At 40.4% G+C, this 17,490-nt stretch overlaps 1 protein-coding gene across 1 annotated transcript; it reads left to right on the forward strand.

Annotated features, from left to right (window-relative positions):
- The first annotated feature begins 1,013 nt into the window (after positions 1–1,013).
- LOC149300939 (protein NipSnap homolog 2-like) lies at positions 1,014–10,386 on the forward strand. Its single transcript, XM_089484626.1, has 10 exons — positions 1,014–1,093; positions 3,068–3,207; positions 3,493–3,538; positions 4,229–4,323; positions 5,277–5,347; positions 5,606–5,746; positions 7,401–7,432; positions 8,892–8,986; positions 9,238–9,321; positions 10,322–10,386. The coding sequence occupies exons 1-10, from the start codon at positions 1,014–1,016 to the stop codon at positions 10,384–10,386; spliced, it is 849 nt and encodes a 282-aa protein (XP_089340752.1).
- The last annotated feature ends 7,104 nt before the right edge of the window (positions 10,387–17,490 follow it).

Here is a 17,490-nt window from a genome sequence, read left to right on the forward strand (position 1 = left end):
TTACTCCGGTTTGAAATTTGGCATCGCAAACAGACAGGCATCTTGAATTCTTCTTGTTAGACACAGAAAACACTACAAGAACTTGCGAATATATATATATATATATAATATATATTTGTGTGACATATGGCAACAAACACGCTTCAAGTCTTCAACTGTGTTTGAGAAGCATCGGGATGTCTTTTATTACCATCTCTACAGTCTTTCTCCCCGGGTTTGGTTTTGCTGACCCATCACACGCTGGCACATTCAGGCTCTTAGCAATTCCTAGTTCTCTCTTTCTCCTCTTCTTCATGTCCTTTTCTCTTCTTTCCCTTCTCCTCCCTCTTTGTTCCTCTCCATAACTATAAAAATACTAATATCCAACCTCGGAAAATGTTGTAATGTCCGATACCAATTGTACTTAGTAGGATGATATGATAATACGTTACTCCTTTTGTCCAAAAGGATTGGTGCGCCAATGTGAATTTTCTCGACATGAGGGCACTTCAATAAAGATTTAAAGTTAAAAAAAGACATGTTTTCCAAATGTTTTCCCTTTTTATTCTCAGTTTCATCTCTTTCGGTGTTAAAAGTGGAGACAAATAAGCCCTTTGGATTTTCAAACATAATTCATTTTGTTTATCGAATACAATTGGCACATTGAATGCATTTATCTGTAAACTACAGGTTTATATTGAGATTTATCAAAAACACATGCTCCATTAGCGCACAATCCCTCCTTTTTTAATAAGGCCATCTGTTCAGGTGTAAATTAAACACTGATAGCAGATCTATAAATCACGAATACTTTTTGGCAGTGCTTTCAGTTCCATATGGGTATAATAATCATTTCCCTATCTCTTATAAACCCCTCTGCAGCAGTCTACTCTACAGGTTCATTTCAGCCGAACCTGACGCGCGACACCTACTAGTGGCTTAGTCGCCGCGCCATCTGCTGGCCGCATTAGGTATTACACAAGCGCTCCTCCCCGCACCCTGACGTTCGCTGGCAGCACGGCAGACTGTGCAAGATGGCGAGCCGATCCGTGTCCGTGGCTTTGAGTAGGGCGAACAGGATTCAGGCCTGCGGGCTGAGTCCTCTGCTGATCAGGTAAGACGCGACAATGACCGAGTTTGTCTCCTTTATAGCCGTGTGATGCCATCCAAACACGTCCCAGGTCGTTTTCTATATGCTTGTACACGTTCACAGTCCTGGTCATACCTCGCTGATCAATCCCCATTAGTATTGGAGCGGGGCTTATCGTATCGGTGTGTGGTGTATGTGCTTATTACATGTAACCCCATGTTACATTAACATACATGTCTTTGCAAAGTCCCTGGCGTTTGACGGATCACAGCAGGACCTGTTCAAGGTCACTGCCCTGGACATGCTCCTAGCATGTAGCTGCAGGCTGCCCCATCACACAGACCCTGGCTAATCATTACTCCACTGACAGTGCTGCTCTATCAGGACTGCTCCTCCACTATTAAAGCACTTTATATAGACCGATGAGATATGCCTGTTTTATAGCAGCTGGTGGCTGGCAGTTACTTATTTCCATGGCCTGGGGTTATATCTTTTATGTGGCCACAGCACCTTGATGAGACGTATTCAAATGGTCATCTTCCTACCAGTTTTCTCTTTTGATTAGTTCTTCTCTCTAAAGAAAAAAATAATTAAATAACTATTATTAATAATAGTATATAAAATTATAAAATATAGCTACATTAGTCCAGTAATATATATATATATATGTGTGTGTGTAGCCAGTAGGTCACACAATTCTTCGCATTGGTGTCATTAACAGACCCCAGGGCATATGTTTCCTTATCAATATATTTTGTGAGTTCTTTTGGAATTAGGTGACATAACTTTTTGTAATAATTGCGTAATTGGATGATGGTCTCCGTGCAATAAAGAAATTAGCCATTAGCACATTTGTTTTCCCATCTCGACCCAGGCAATTGGCTTGAATATTTGAACATAACATTCAGTGCTTATTACCCGTTTGTTTTTGTTCTATAAAACAAACCATAGCCCATAGCAATATGCCCTGGTCAGGCTCAATGTGAAATAATAGCAGACTTTAGAAGTACGGAATCACTGGTGCGCATGGAACATTTCCAGCTCTAATGCCAGACTCCTTGTTGCACTCGGTGGAATGACTATAGTTAAGCAACACATGGAGTGAAGGACAGCCTGCCTGCACCATTGATCTTGTGTGACCCCACTACTATGTGCATTCTCATTTTAGAGCTATTTAAAGAAACAGTTCATGTTCGCGAAGGGATATCGCACAATTAGATATACTGTGTGTGTGTGTGTGTGTGTGTGTGTATATATATATATATATAATTGGCAAGCAGACAATTAAGACAGTATGCAGAGAAATAATATGAAATTATACACTTTTAATATAATTTTGTGAGCAAACATATAAAATTTGATACATTTAAATAACATTCTATTTTTAAAAGAATGTTTAATTTTTTCTTTGGCTTTGCCTAACAGTATTTATAAATTATCTGACTTCATGTTTAGTGGAATCAGAGGAGCCAATAACGGACAACGTGCAAAGTTTTTTCAAAAAGTTTTATGTTTCTATTCACTATTGGGTTTTGACTTTATTTATTCATTTTTTGGAACCTATGGTAGGTATAAAAATAAAAAAAATAAAAAAACCAAGTGCTTTGTATCAGCTTCACCAACGTAGGAATGTCATCTAAGTTCTAGTTGGGAAATCTGTATCAGACTGGTCATAAAAAAATAATAATAAAATGTTTTTTGGGGTTTTTTTAAGTTTATTGCAAAATAATCATTGCCCTATTTTGTGCATAGGGTAAAAACCTGTAATTGTGTTTTTTTGGTCATTCTATATAAAAAAACCCTTTATAAACGGCTTTACTTATAGCACTCAGTTGCGGATGTAAAAATATCACCACTAGACCATCACCATTATTTAGACCCTGGAGACATATATTAATTTCTCTCTGGGTCATTGCTGTTTGGATATGTATGTTTGATGTGCCTGCACAGGGGATGGTATTGATCTTTTACTAATAAAGATGCATTATATAAACACAGGGGGATCTCCTCCTCCGCTCAAAAGGCTAAAGAAGACAGCTGGCTACGTTCCCTCTTTGTCCGTAAGGTGGATCCGAGGAAAGATGCCCACTCAAATCTGTTGGCCAAGAGAGAAACCAGCAACCTGTACAAAATACAGTGTAAGTATTACCATCTGCTATACTGCCAAACGATAACACGTCTCTTGCATCCAAACGTGGCAACTAGATTTTGGGTTATGGAAATAAATTCAGCTAGAACTCCACTCGGATAGCTTATCTTCAGCAGATCTGAATGGCACATAAGGCAGTGTAGCAATGCTCCTGGATTCCATTAGAAACCAGGAAATTACAACCACCTCTAATGCCACAATTAAGTGAGGTTTCAATTCTTTAGACATACAGAGTTGACGTTTTATTATTTTATTTCTTTTTTTATCATTTCAGTCCACAACGTGAAGCCAGAGTGCCTTGATGCCTATAACAAGTTATGGTAAGTCCTAAAAGCTGTATTGTTCTGGGGTTGTACTTACACTATAACTTAACTGCTAAGCAAAAAAAAACATTGCAGATGTGTCATTTTAATATTTCCTCTTAAAGGTTAATCACATAAAAAAACACAAACTTTTCAGAGATTTTTAAGTTTCAATGGCGACACTAACATCGAAGTTTATGATGCTGCATTTAGTTTCACGTCATTGTAGAGGTGCATGTATATAGTTCTTAAAGTTCAGTTTAAGGCTGCTGTCGGCTGTCCCCCCAGTTCTTGCAATGCCCAATGTCATTAAACTGTTTTGTGTGGTGCCTATTGGACAGTGAGAATTAAAAGTGCTGATTAGTGCCTAAAGCGTAATGGGAGGTTCACTTTTATTCTTTAGGACTTAACTGGATCTAGGTGCACCTACCCTCCACACATGTATTTCCTCTGTTTATTCATTTCTATTACTAAGGGGAGACCAAAAAATGTAGGCTTGCATAGACCAAGGAGTCTAGAGTATCTTTTTAAACGTCTCTTGAAATATCTTCTGGTATGGCATTGGTTGAATTGAGAAAGTCGTCTTTTATACAACCTGGATCACCACAGCATAATGGGATGATCTGAGGTGATCTCTGCTCTGATTTACCCTTGCTGACACGCTTGCCCTTATTAGCGATTGACATTGTCTTAACTTTTCTTTTTGAGTGAGGAGGTGTTGCCAAAGGTTCATGAAGATGAAAACTACCCATGTACTTTGGTGGGGACATGGAATACATGGTATGGAGAGCAGGATCAAGCTGGTATGTTCTACAAAACAATGTGTAACTGCAGGGTCAACCAACTGTCAACCAACCAACAAGCTCTCCCAACTGTTGTTGAAATGAAACTCATGTTCCCTGGCCAGCCCATAGAAAAACTTTTCTCTACAGAATGCCCATTACATGGTTTACTATTAACGCACTCTAAGAATTACAGTTCAACAAGAACTACAGGGAACTGCTATAGGGCATGACATGGATCATACCAAATGACTCTCATAATGTGCCAATTAACCACACAACTGGTGGAATTGTCCAGAAATGTGGTGTTTCCCAGTAATACTAGTTTAGTGGTGCACATTTCTGTGGGTGGCTGCTGTGAACAGTATTATTACCCTTGTTTGACAAAAAGGCATTGAGAGGATTTACTCTTCTTATGACTGGCATATAAGTAAATATTTTTGTTTTTCCTAAACTACAGGGACATGACTATTTCCAAATACATTTAAGTAATTTACAAAAAACATTCTTCTCTCCCTCTACGTAGAGATAATATACATGGGAAACACTAGGCAGTAGACTTGTGCAAATGGACACACAAGCAGACAAGCTTTTCATTTAGTTTTTGGTCCATTCGTTTTCAGGGAACACGTTTTGTTCCCTGGCCTTTTCAGCTTCGACACAATTTCGATGGCTTTTTCCATCCAGAAACGAAATTCATTGTCGCTCACCCTCACTCAGGCTGACTCCCGATGCCTCTTACCTTTTCGGCTGACCGATTCCGTGTGGCCATCTCCTTTTCCTCTGCTCTTCTTCTTTTCTTGCCTATTCTTCTGTTTTTGCTTCCCTTTAGTGACACTTGGGGAGTAGTTATTCTCCTTTCTCCCCATAGCTTTTTTTAGCTATGCAATGACTCACATATGTTATATTCATTGTTATTCAATGATATGGATTATCTATTTAAAGATATGTTTTTCTTTTCTATTGTGCTTTAGTCCACCTGTGGAGGTATGAGGGGGGATACCCAGCTCTAACAGAGGTCATGAGCAAGCTTAGAAAAAACCAAGTAAGTTCTTTCTGTGAGTTCCAAGGCAGACATGCGAGCCACTGAAACATCAGATCAATTCGCCATAATTGTGCAACTGCGTGTATTCTACCATGGAAAGGATAGCCAACCTTTATTAACAAAATAATGATCCATACCCTGTAAAAACAGAACTCCAGGCAAATGTGTAGTTTCACTACATTTACAGTTCTTAATGTACACCGCAACGTCCATGATCTCCCATTCTGTGTCTCATGTTCTGTTTTTTTCTGCATGCAGGAGTTTACAGAGTTTCGGAAAGCTCGGGGTAACATGTTGCTGTCTCGTAAAAACCAACTCTTGCTGGAGTTTAGTTTTTGGAATGAACCTGTCCCACGGAAAGGGCCCAATATTTATGAGCTGAGATCCTACCAGCTAAGGGTGAGCGTTTTGTAGCAGTTACGCATTTTAAGCCAAATACAATAAAAAGTTTGTCTTGGGAAACATGTACATACTGTAAAGACAGGGCCATGTGGTTGGGAGTGCAAATATTGTTAGATTTATTAGTTACAGTCACAGGCTGCTACATGCAGAAGCGTACTTCGGGGGGTCTGACCCTGGTGCTACTTATCCCGCAGTTCTGCTTCTTCTTCTGCCTTTTCCTATTCTTTCTTCGTCTGCTTCTTCCTGGTATCAGCTACCAGACCTCCCAAAGCAGGGCCGGCCCGACAATGGAGCCCAGTGGGGCAACCGCTCCAGGCGGCACTTTTGAAAGGGCCCCAAGCCCTTTATTTTAAAGCCGAGAAGAGAGAGAGAGAGGGGCGCCGAGTGGTTTTATCTTACCAAGTTGTCAGTACCCGCTCGGCGCCCCTCACTCTCTCCTCTGCGAGCCCTCTAGCTCGGTCTCAGTGCCGACTTGTAATGTTGAGCGCCGGAAGATGACGTCATTTCCGGCGCTCAGCATTACAAGCCAGCACCAAGACCGAGCAGGGAGACTCACCGCAGGACTGCTAAAAGGTAAGGGGGGGGGGCAGGGAGAGGAAGGATAGATAATGGGGGGGGCATTTTAAACTTCGCCCCAGGCGGCATTTTGTCTTGGGCCGGCCCTGTCCCAGAGTAAAGAGCAGAGCCACAGCATGCACCACGTGGACATCCTCTCCCCCGTCCCTCCAATCGGGAGGAGGTGGTTTGCGGAGAGGCTCCGTCCTTTTGAAGAAATGTTCTGATACTAGGGAGGTGTGGATGAAGAAAGAAGACTGAAGAGGAGGAAATAGAAGAAGCATTGCTGAGGAAAAGTAGACAGGGAAAACCAAAGTGGTCTTTCGAGATGTTTTATATTGGGGGAAGGGATGTCAATCACTCTGTGTGCCCCTGGCTAAATGGAGGAGATCATTCTCCAAAAGCTGTAGCTGCCCTTACACAAGCAAACATACTCATTGTGTCAGGTGAGACGACATCTTTATTCTCTAAAAGTGTCTGGATATGCGCTTACAGCATATTGTATTGTGGTATTCTACCCACATCTGTATATTGCAGTTAAAATATTTATAATATATATTTAATACATGTTTAATCACGTTAATATTAACCATCATCAACAATCATATGTTAAACATAGGTCATCATCATTTTTCTGGTTCTAATAACAAAATTTGCTTCTTATTCAGCAGTCCTTTATGTATCCAGTGCTATTTCGGCTTTAGTTACTTCATATGATTTGTATTCATCGCCAATATTGTGTGACGTTTACTTCTCACTGCCAAATATTAGTATGTTGTAAAACATGGCTAACTAAATCCAGTCCTCGCTGGGCTGAGACGCACCACATGCTTGAGGTAAGACGTTACCAACTGTAGGTATCGGTATTTATAATTGTTTATCAGAGAAATCACAAAACTCTAAAAGGCTTATGGCTCGTGAGCACTACCTTGGACACCTCTACTTTTTAATATAGACCTTGTCATGTACAACCAGGGGCACACTTGTCCTAATCTGGCCTTTATTACCTAACTTTACCTGCACACGCATCTTTCCAGAAAGGTTAAATAATTAATTTCTATTTTGCTACATGGGACATGATTTTTTTCTCTTCCAGCCTGGAACCATGATTGAATGGGGAAACCACTGGTAAGGACAACATCCACAGAACTGGTTCAATTACAATAATTGCATATCTTAAGTTATTGAAGATCATTATATTAATTTTATTAAATTAGTAAGATTACTTCAAAGCAAAGTGTTTTGTTCTCCCTAATTTACAAAACAATACTTGAATTGTTCCAAGTACATCTCCCTGTACGTGATGCGCCGTCGGTCAGCACCAGCGCTGGCTCTGGGGGCAACGCTGCGTGTTTAGACCCTAGTGTCCATGTGTAAAGTTCTCTCATTGATTATAATGGGACTTTCTTGCCACTTATTGACACCTTTAAGAAGCCAATCAGTTGGCAAGAAATAGAAGAAGAAGAAGGCAGCTTTTGCCCCATGACGGATTGTCATGCTCTCTAATTAAAGTGACTTTTTGTGTTATTTGCACTTTGCTTGGAGTAGTTTTGCAACCTTGTGATAATGTGTTAAACAACTTAAAATGCAGACAGTCAGCACAGCAGTTTCAAGTCGAATGATTAAACTACCTGCAAAGCATGTGCTTGCTTTCTGCAAATTTTAAGTGTGTCCTAAAAATCCCTCCTTCGCTCCTGATGAGAGTTCATTATATAGAAATAAAGTGCAAAAAACCGCACCTTGCATTAAATAGACTTTGAAAAAGCAGGAATGTTGTACCTCACATAAGCATAATATAAAGCTGAACTGAAATATGAATTCTAATTGTAAATCAAAACCTTGTGTTCAAATACAGTATACTAATTGTTGCAACCTTTTCGATGGTGATTATATTTTTGAATGTGCACGTAGAGTGGATTATATAACGCCCAGCTGCTTCTTAGTAGACTTGTGCAAATGGACCAAAAACGATTGAAACAAATGTTTTGTTTAGTTTTTGGACCGTTTTGTTTTTGGACAGCGAATTTCGCTTCCTGTCCTTCGGATGAAATTTGGAGAGCTTTTCTCATTCAGTAATAAAATTTGTTTCTAGCCTCATTTACTCACTTTCACGCTCCCATTCACTTCCTGTCACGCTCTCTCTCACTGTCTTCCTACCTTCTCTACCACGACTAGCACCTCCCTGTCTCCTTATCCGCAGCTCCGTTTCTTCTCTTACCTCTCTTTCCTCTTTCTGTGTCCAATTCTCCATGATCCAGGCCTCGTAGAGGCCTTCAGCCACACTCTCCCCCAACTGGGGAAAACGGAGCTCTCTGCTTCATTTTCGTTTTTTGGGGGGTCCCTCCTCGTTTTCATAACATTCGTACGAATTAAGAAAGTTGGTAGGAATCCAAATGCACGAGTCTACTGCTTAGTCCACAATGACATTGGGCTTCACAGTTTTTAATATGAAAATTCAAAGTGTTTTTGCTTGAATCAACATGCCCTGATTACTTTAATATATCAATAATGGTTTATGGCTTGCTGTTATGGTAGTAGCGTTGGGTGACTTGTGTGATATGGCCTGCACTTTTCTCTCATCACTTAGGGCTCGTGCCATACGATATCGTCAGGACAGCGGTGAGGCCGTGGCTGGCTTTTTTTCTCAGATTGGCCAACTCTACATGGTCCATCATCTGTGGGGTAAGACTCATTTATCTGATCTCGCATCAATGGGATGTGCTTTTAAAGAAAGGTTTAAAAATAATCCCTTTTTTTTTTATATTTTCTTGCAATAAAAGTTCTGATTAGAATGAGTAAAGCTGCGTTGCTACTGGCTACATGGGTTGGTATGTGATAATGTTTCAGGGATTTAAAAATGCTGTTTAGATATTTCATACAATAAATTGATTCTTCACAAATGTGTTATCCTAATGTGTGTCTGTAATCTATAGCCTACAATGACTTACAAAGCAGAGACGATATCAGGAACGCTGCCTGGCAGAAAGACGGCTGGGATGAATGTGTCTACTATACAGGTAATATATACAGTAAATAAAACTGGCGATGTGTTGCACACTCCCAACTTTCACCCATATTATCCGTATGCCATGTATACTGTACGTTTGATGGCGGACACATCAGCTAGTGTTATTTAAAATGATATATTATTATTATTGATTTATGTCGATTATTTTTTTTTCTTCTTGAAAACTAGACACTAGTTTTACCTGTTTTGGCACGCTAGATTTTGTGTTATAACTATTTCATTTATCACAAAAAGTTAGATTGACGAACAACATTATATTTAATTTTCCCATCTGTCTAATAGTCTCAGTAGAGCACCTTTTCACAACTTCTTTTCAGCGGTGAAACCTTCACCTTGTTTAGAAACTTAAAACACATTTTAAGGTGCTTTTTAGATTGAAAGTGTATTGTTATTCTTTAAAAATAATGGTTGTGGGCACTATGTGTTAAGATATTTTATAGTGTTTTAAAGGTAACAGGTTAATTAACAAAATATTCTTATAAATGTGATAATTACAGGGGAATGAAGGTGGTTAAAAAGTAACATGGGCTGACCCAAAACTAAGCCAGGCTCCGGCTCAGCTAATGGCTCTACCACAAATTAAGGACTTGCGTCCTTAAGGAGAGACCAAGGTCGGATTTTGAGCTGGTTCCTGCTTAGACATGGTAGATAATGGCTAGTCACAAATTGCTGGCATAGTGAAATTGACCATTAAAACATCACAAAATAACACTGACTTGCTAGCATTAGAGGGCAGGAAAATGCATGTGTTATACTACAGTATGCATTAGCCATAGGATGGTTTGTAGTCTGACCAGAGCCTCTGGATTCTATCCGGGATTGAGGACTTTCAAGTCCTGGAATCTCAATTATGTCAGGATGTCTAAAACTGTTTAAGTTGCTAGTTATACTCTGAAGTCATTCCTTAACAAATGGTTTTAAATCAAATCTTGTATTTTCTGTAAGCCACTCTAGTGGGCCAGCATGTCTAATGATTATTTGTTCATTAGTTCCCCTCATACAGGAGATGGAGTCTAGAATAATGATCCCCCTGAAGAGCTCTCCGCTACAGTAATGATCTTCTCGTGTGTCAGTCAAAAACGTTGGCAAACCTTTTGTGTGGATTACTTCAGAAATGAAGGAACCGTCTCCGGCGGATTTGTATTTCAGTAACTCAGTAATTCTGCTTTTATTTCTAATTATGGCCCTGACCTGTTTCTAGATCAGTTCTCATATACATGTGTTTAAAGAAGAAAAAAATGTGCAAGACACAATATCGACCACTCTTTTCATGGATTAGCCTGAAGTGCATTGCTTCATGTGTGATTCCTCCCCAGCTATGACACCCTTTGTACCCTGCAGAACACCTCAACCTATGCACTAAATTAGTGTCTTAATGTTAGTGCTCGGATTCCCCTGGTATTTGCAGGTTTTATGCCTCCTCTTCCATGTGCACAGGATGCTCTTATACTAGCCCAAAGCCGAAAGGCCCACCATGATTGATCCCCCGACACAACAGTAACATCTTTAATTGTATATGGAAATGAAATGGCAAATAATACTTTTACATCCCTATTTCTTACACTCTATCTCCAATGATGATATTAGTATCTAATATTCTGACATTCAGTCTGTTTTAGCAAACCGGAGGATACAGCCATAACTCGGTCTCAAGATGTCTTTGCATCCTCATAATACTAATATTGGTGACATAATATTTAAAGCACTTGATCGCTCATTCAGGTGTAATTGACCTGTTGTTCTCCAGCAGTTTTACTCATACAGCTCTCATCATCTACCGGGAGATCATGGTAGTTGTAATTGATCAGCAGCTGTGGAAATACATGGTAAGGATAGAGATAGCCGGGTCGGCCACATAACTGATAATTTAACACGCGTGTCTTATATTGAAAAGGTGTTAATCATTGGAGATCAGGAAATGTAATCTAAATGTTACAAGAAAAGCACTACAAAGCTACTGAAAAAATTCAAAAGAAATGGTTGCTTATGTTATTTTGTCATCCTGTATCTGAAAATATACAAATTGAAATTGAGTTAATACTGTATGCTGTTACAAAGTGGACATAATATCTAAAAATCATTGTTTTTCCTGTATGTAAATGGGTTGAAATACCCAAAGGAATGTTTTTTCATTGTTACAAAATGATAGGTCATCATGGGAATTGGTACATGTCAATGGATTTTCTGCTAAACAATATAAATAAAATCATTTTATTTGAGTGCATGGCATTTATTTGTTTAAACTGGGACACAATCGCAATATTGGACCCAAATTTTTCTTGTGGGTAGGTTTATAAAAGGGTGTGCTATAAAAAAACCTGCATTTTCTTACAAAGAACTTGCTTTAAACATGGCAACAGAAAGTTACATGTGGTATTTAAGTTGGTGAGTGTCAGAATTACTTGTGATTATACCCCTAGGCATGGATTCAGGCAGTTCATCTCTGTGACCCATCCATAAGGAGGAATCATGACATTAAGGAATAGAAAGTGGCAGGTGCTCCTTTGTGCTTTTGTCATCAGGCTGTGTTTTGTACAGCACTGATACAAGTTGGAGTACAAATCCAAGCTGTCTTTAACACAGGGCAAGCTGCCTGGACCCAGGCTTACCTTACAGACACATGGTAACTGTCCCTTGGGCCCATCAACAGTTTTGAGGCGTAGATCTGCGAAACTACCAGCATAGACTGTTTTGTGGCTTGCTCTTTACCTGCTGGTATAGGGATATGGCATCATACACCAGCTCCAAGCTGCAGACCACAAAGGCAGTGTTCCCGCTAAGCTGTGCCCTTGTGCGCGCGCACATAGCTTTCAGAGGGAGCGCACACGAACAAAAATTGTGCGCACAACCAGAAGCGTACCGAAGGGGGGGGGCGGTCCGCTACCAGTTGTGTGCACAGCACCCCTCCAGAGATGGACAGTAATGTCCGCCGCTAGAGGAGCAAGCTCGGTTGGGGAGATCAAGGATCTCCCTCCAACCGGCTTAAAATCAATCAAGGGAGCTGGAGGTCTGTTAATACAGACCTCCGATCCTTCTCCCTTGCGATGCACGCAGCAACTGATGCTGTGCGTCAGGATTTGATGTCAGGCGCACAGCACTGAAGCCACTCCCACCGTCCTTACTGCACCGGAAGGAGAGGACACAGAAGAGGAAGAACGAAGAGGAGGAAAAGTGACAGAGAAAAGGTATGAAAACACTCTGTGAGAGTGAATTAGTAAGTGTGTGAGAGTGATGGGTGTTATGCTATAGTTTAAAATGAATGTTTGTGAATGAGTGTGTGTGTGATAGCATGGATTTTGTAAGTGTATGTGGGGGGGATAGCATGGCATAGTGAGGCTGTAATCATATTCCTATCATGCTCAGGTTCCATGTACTGACTGCCTGGGCATGATAGGAGTGAGATTGTTGGTAGCAATTATATATTTTTTTTGTTCAATTTTGGTGTGTTATTAAAAGTAAGTAACACACCAAAATTGGACAGAAAAATTCGATAACAATATTTATATATATATATATATATATATATATATATATAGATATAGATATAATTGCTAACAGCAATCCCACTCCTATCATGCCCAAGCATGATAGGGCCAGAATTTTCAATTCGGTGCATCCCTATATAGATATATATAGTATATACCGTATTTGCTCGATTATAAGACGACCCCCCAAATCTGAATATTAATTTAGGAAAAAAAGAAAAAGCCTGAATATAAGACGACCCTATAGGAAAAAAGTTTTACCAGTAAATGTTAATTCATCTAAACTATTTTTTTTTAATAAAAGCTATGATTAAGAAAAATATTTTGGTTTTATTTCCTTCTATTTTCCAACCTGCCCTCCAGTTATGCACATCTGCCCCAGAAATGCCTTATACCCCCTATATGCCACTTTGCCCCATGATATGCCTTTTAACCCTCTAAATGCCACTGTGCCCCATGATATGCCTTTTGACCCCCTATGTGCCACTCTGCCTCCAGAAATGCCTTATACCCCTATATGCCACTCTGCCATTTAGAGGGTTAAAAGGCATATTATAGGGAGGTTTAAGGCATTCAGGAGGCAGAGTGGCATTAAGGGGGTTAAAAGGCATTTCACAGAGCACTCTGCCTCCAGAAATGCCTTATGCCCCCCATTTATAACTCCCCCGCCCCCCCCAAACTTACCGGTGCTTCTGACTTCCCTGTCATGTAGCCAGGGCAGCGTGTAGATCCCACACACTTACGCTGCAGCCGGAAGGAGGCGTGGCTAGCAACGGGGGTTGTCGGCGTCTATCACGCAGACCTTCACCGACTGTCAGAAATCAGAGTTCCCGCACCGGTGCGGCACCGGCAACGGTGGGGGGAACTCTGATCTCTGACAGCCGGGGAAGGTCTGCGCGATGGACGCAGACAACCCCTGCTGCTAGCCACACCTCCTAACTGCTGCAGCGGAAGTTGTCTATGCGAATCGCGTAGACATCTACACGCTGCCCCAGCTACACACCGGGGGCTCAGAAGTACCGGTAAGTGGGGCGGCAGGGGGGGAGACAGGAGGATCCAGGTCCCTTGCAGCTGCGGGGGATCTGGATCTTAGTCGTCTCACAGTCAGACCTATTTGAGGTCTGATTATAAGACGACCCCGATTATAAGACGAGGGGTATTTTTCAGAGCATTTGCTCTGAAAAAAACCTTGTCTTATAATGGAGCAAATGCGGTATATATATATATAGATATATATATAGAGATATAGATAGATACTAGGCCAGACACTAAAGTGGTAGGCCTATACCACATCAATGTTTGGCTTAGTATATAGTGATTGGGGTTATGCTGCATTATTGTCAATGTCTGGCTCAATGTATAGTGATAGGTGTTATGCTGTACCACCGTCAGTGCGTGCCTCAGTATATAGTGATAGATGTTCTGCTGTACCACTGTCAGTGTTTGCCTCAGTATATAATGATAGCAGTTATGCTGTACCACCGTCAGTGTTTGCCTCAGTATATAATAGCAGTTATGCTGTAACACCGTCAATGTCTGCCTCAGTATATAGTGATAGGTGTAATGTTGTACCACCGTCAATGTCTGCCTTAGTAAATAATAACAGTTATGCTGTACCCCTGTCAATGTTTGCCTAACGATAGAAGCTATGCAGTTTTAAAGTGTGTGTGTGGGGGGGGTCCCACGTACAGGATCCGCCCCAGGTATTTACTCTAGGTACGCCCCTGCGCACAACAGTTTTTCCCAATTTTTTTTTTATTGCTCATAATTTACTTATGCAGTGAGAATTTCACCTTTAAAAAAACATTACAGTAGGTAATACTGTTGTGTAACTAATACTACATTATCACACTATAATGAAGTGTTATTAACCATGAGCGAGCTGTACCAAAAATATAGAATAACAATTTAAATTTAACGTTTGCAGAAGCATATTATGCGCACAAAATTTTGGCTCTGGGAAAATTTTGGCACAAGAGAAATTTTCTGCGCACAACACCTAACAAAAAATAGAGGGAACATTGCACAAAGGGAAGAATTCCATGGAGAGATCCGTGCTGGTGGCTGCATGGACCTCCACATTCACTCACACTTGGGTATGAGTGGGTAGAACTGCAGGGGAAGCTTGTCCTGGGTCTTATAAGATATAGAGACAGCTCTGAGTACGTTACGTGGTTTCAAATCCCCTAGGGTTTCCATAAAGAAAAGCTGCGGTATATACATTGGTTACAATTAAATAATTGTGGATACAAAAATAACTGATAACAAGAAGATGGTCAAGTACGCTACTCAATGGTAAATACGTACAGGTATGTCCTAAACCTCACCTTGTTACCTTTTTTATGGATGTACCTGTACATCTATAAGGGCATGAAGGGCTTAAAAAAAGATCTGCCAGTTTTATAATAACTGCACGTAAAGCACATACTTGTTTGCTTACCTATCGCTACATATCTTATTTCAGCAAAAAGACAAAATGCTTTTCAGTATGTTTACTATATATGTGCAAATGGGCCAAAAACGATTTGGACAATTTTTTTTGTTTCATTTTTGGCCCATTTGTTCTCGGGCAATGAATTTCAGAATTGTCTGGTGCCCACATTCACTCTCTCTAAATCTTTCTCTAAATTTCTTCTCTGTCAATCACTTCTGCATCTTGTTCTTCATTTTCTCTTTTATCTTCGTCCGCATCTCAACGGATATAACCTGGCAGAAACTTAGAAAGTGACAGCAGATAAGAACCAGTAGACCCATCCAGTCTGCCCAACCTCTGAGTACTTTCCTTTAGTACCTGCCCTTATCCTATATCTAGCTTGCTTAAATGCCTTTACTGTATTACCAGCTACCTACATTCTGCTGGAAGGCTATTCCATGCGTCCACTACCCTTTCCGTAAAGCAATATTTTCTGATGTTACCATTAAACCTTTGCCCCTCTAGCTTATGGCTATGTCCTCTTGTTGTGGTAGTATTTCTCCTTTGAAATAAACTATCTTCCTTTACCTTGTTGATTCCCTTTAAGTATTTAAATGTTTCTATCATATCCCCCTGTCACTTCTTTCTTCCAGGCTATGTAGGTTAAGATCCTTTAACCTGTTCTGGTAAGGTTTATCTTGTAATCCATAAACCATTTTAGTAGCCCTTCTCTGAACTTTCTCCAACATTTCTATATCCTTCTGGAGATACGGTCTCCAGTACTGTACACTATACTCCAACTGAGGTCTCACCAGTGATCTGTACAACGGCATGAGCACTTCCCTCTTTCTACTGCTAATACTTCTTGCTATACAACCAAGCATTCTGCTAGCATTACCTGCTGCTCTACTGCACTGTCTGCCTACCTTTAAATCCTCAGAAATAATTACCCCTAAATCCCTTTCCTCACACGTTGAGGTTAGGACAGTATCAAATATTCTATACTCTGCCCTTGGGTTTTTATGCCCCAGGTGCATTACTTTGCATTTATCCACATTAAATGCCAATTGCCACAGCTCTGATCATTTTTCCAGTTTACCTAGATCGTTTGCCATTTGGCTTCTTCCTCCAGGAACATCAACCCTGTTGCAAATTTTTGTGTCATCAGCAAATAAACATACTTTTCCATCAAGACCATCTGCAATATCACTAATAAAAATATTAAAGAGAATGGGTCCAAGTACAGATCCCTGAGGTATCCCACTGGTAACAAGACCTTGTTCTGAATATACGCCATTGACTACAACCCTCTGTTGTCACTCAGCCACTCCCTAATCCATTCAACAACATTGGGATCTAAACCCAGAGATTGCAGTTTATTTATAAGTCTTCTATGTGGCACAGTGTCAAAGGCCTTACTGAAATCCAGATACGCAATGTCTACTGCACCACCTTGATCAATTACTTTAGTCACCCAATCAAAAAAATCAATAAGAATCATTTGGCATGATCTTCCTGAGGAAAACCCTTGTTGTTTTTGATCTTGAAACCCATGTGACTTCAGATGTTCAACAATCCTTTCCTTTAACATAGTTTCCATTAATTTCCCCACTACAGATATAAGACTAACTGGCCTGTAGTTGCCCGACTCCTCCCTACTTCCTTTTTTTGTGAATGGGCACAACATTCGCTACTTTCCCATCCCCTGGGACGACTCCTGTTACCAATGATTCGTTAAATATATCAGTTAACTGTTTTGCTAGTACACCCCCAAGCTCTTTTAATAACTTGGGGTGCATCTGGTAACTTCTCCCCGATCCTCCAAAGGGAGGAGAGGACATCGCTGAAAGTGGTGTCATTTTGCCCTTGAACCCCCAATTGGCGGATAGGGGAGAGGATGTCGCCAAAAGTGCAGCCAAATTGCTCCGAGTTAGGGCAAAACGATGGCATGTTCCACTGAGACGTGGACGAAGATAGCGGAGTGAACATTAAATGTGAAGAAGCAGAAATGCCCGTTCGTGGGGGGCTGGCCTCATTTTTAGGACTTTGTATGACATGCTGAATTTACCAAAATTCAGTAAATTTGCAATTCATACGAATCCGAATGCACAAGTCTAATGTTTGTCACTTTTGTCTGCTTTCTGTCCATTTTATACGCTATTGCTATAATAGTGATCCTAGTATAGATTGTTGATTAATTTACATACTTTTATTAACTAATTTTATTTAGCATTGTTTTAATTGGGAAAAAATAATAGTG

This window comes from Sceloporus occidentalis, unplaced genomic scaffold (genome assembly GCF_023333645.1).
Source record: "Sceloporus occidentalis isolate IW3139 unplaced genomic scaffold, rSceOcc1.0.p SCAF_22, whole genome shotgun sequence".
Taxonomy (NCBI): domain Eukaryota; kingdom Metazoa; phylum Chordata; class Lepidosauria; order Squamata; family Phrynosomatidae; genus Sceloporus; species Sceloporus occidentalis.

What these genes read in the sequence shown, in the direction of transcription:
- LOC149300939 (XM_089484626.1), top strand. Translation starts at nt 1,014, where the DNA reads ATGGCGAGCCGATCCGTGTCCGTGGCTTTGAGTAGGGCGAACAGGATT. An exon ending in GCAAGCTTAGAAAAAACCAA is followed by an intron (nt 5,348 to 5,605) that starts GTAAGTTCTTTC and finishes TTCTGCATGCAG; the next exon opens with GAGTTTACAGAGTTTCGGAA. An exon ending in TGAATGTGTCTACTATACAG is followed by an intron (nt 9,322 to 10,321) that starts GTAATATATACA and finishes TTTGTTCATTAG; the next exon opens with TTCCCCTCATACAGGAGATG.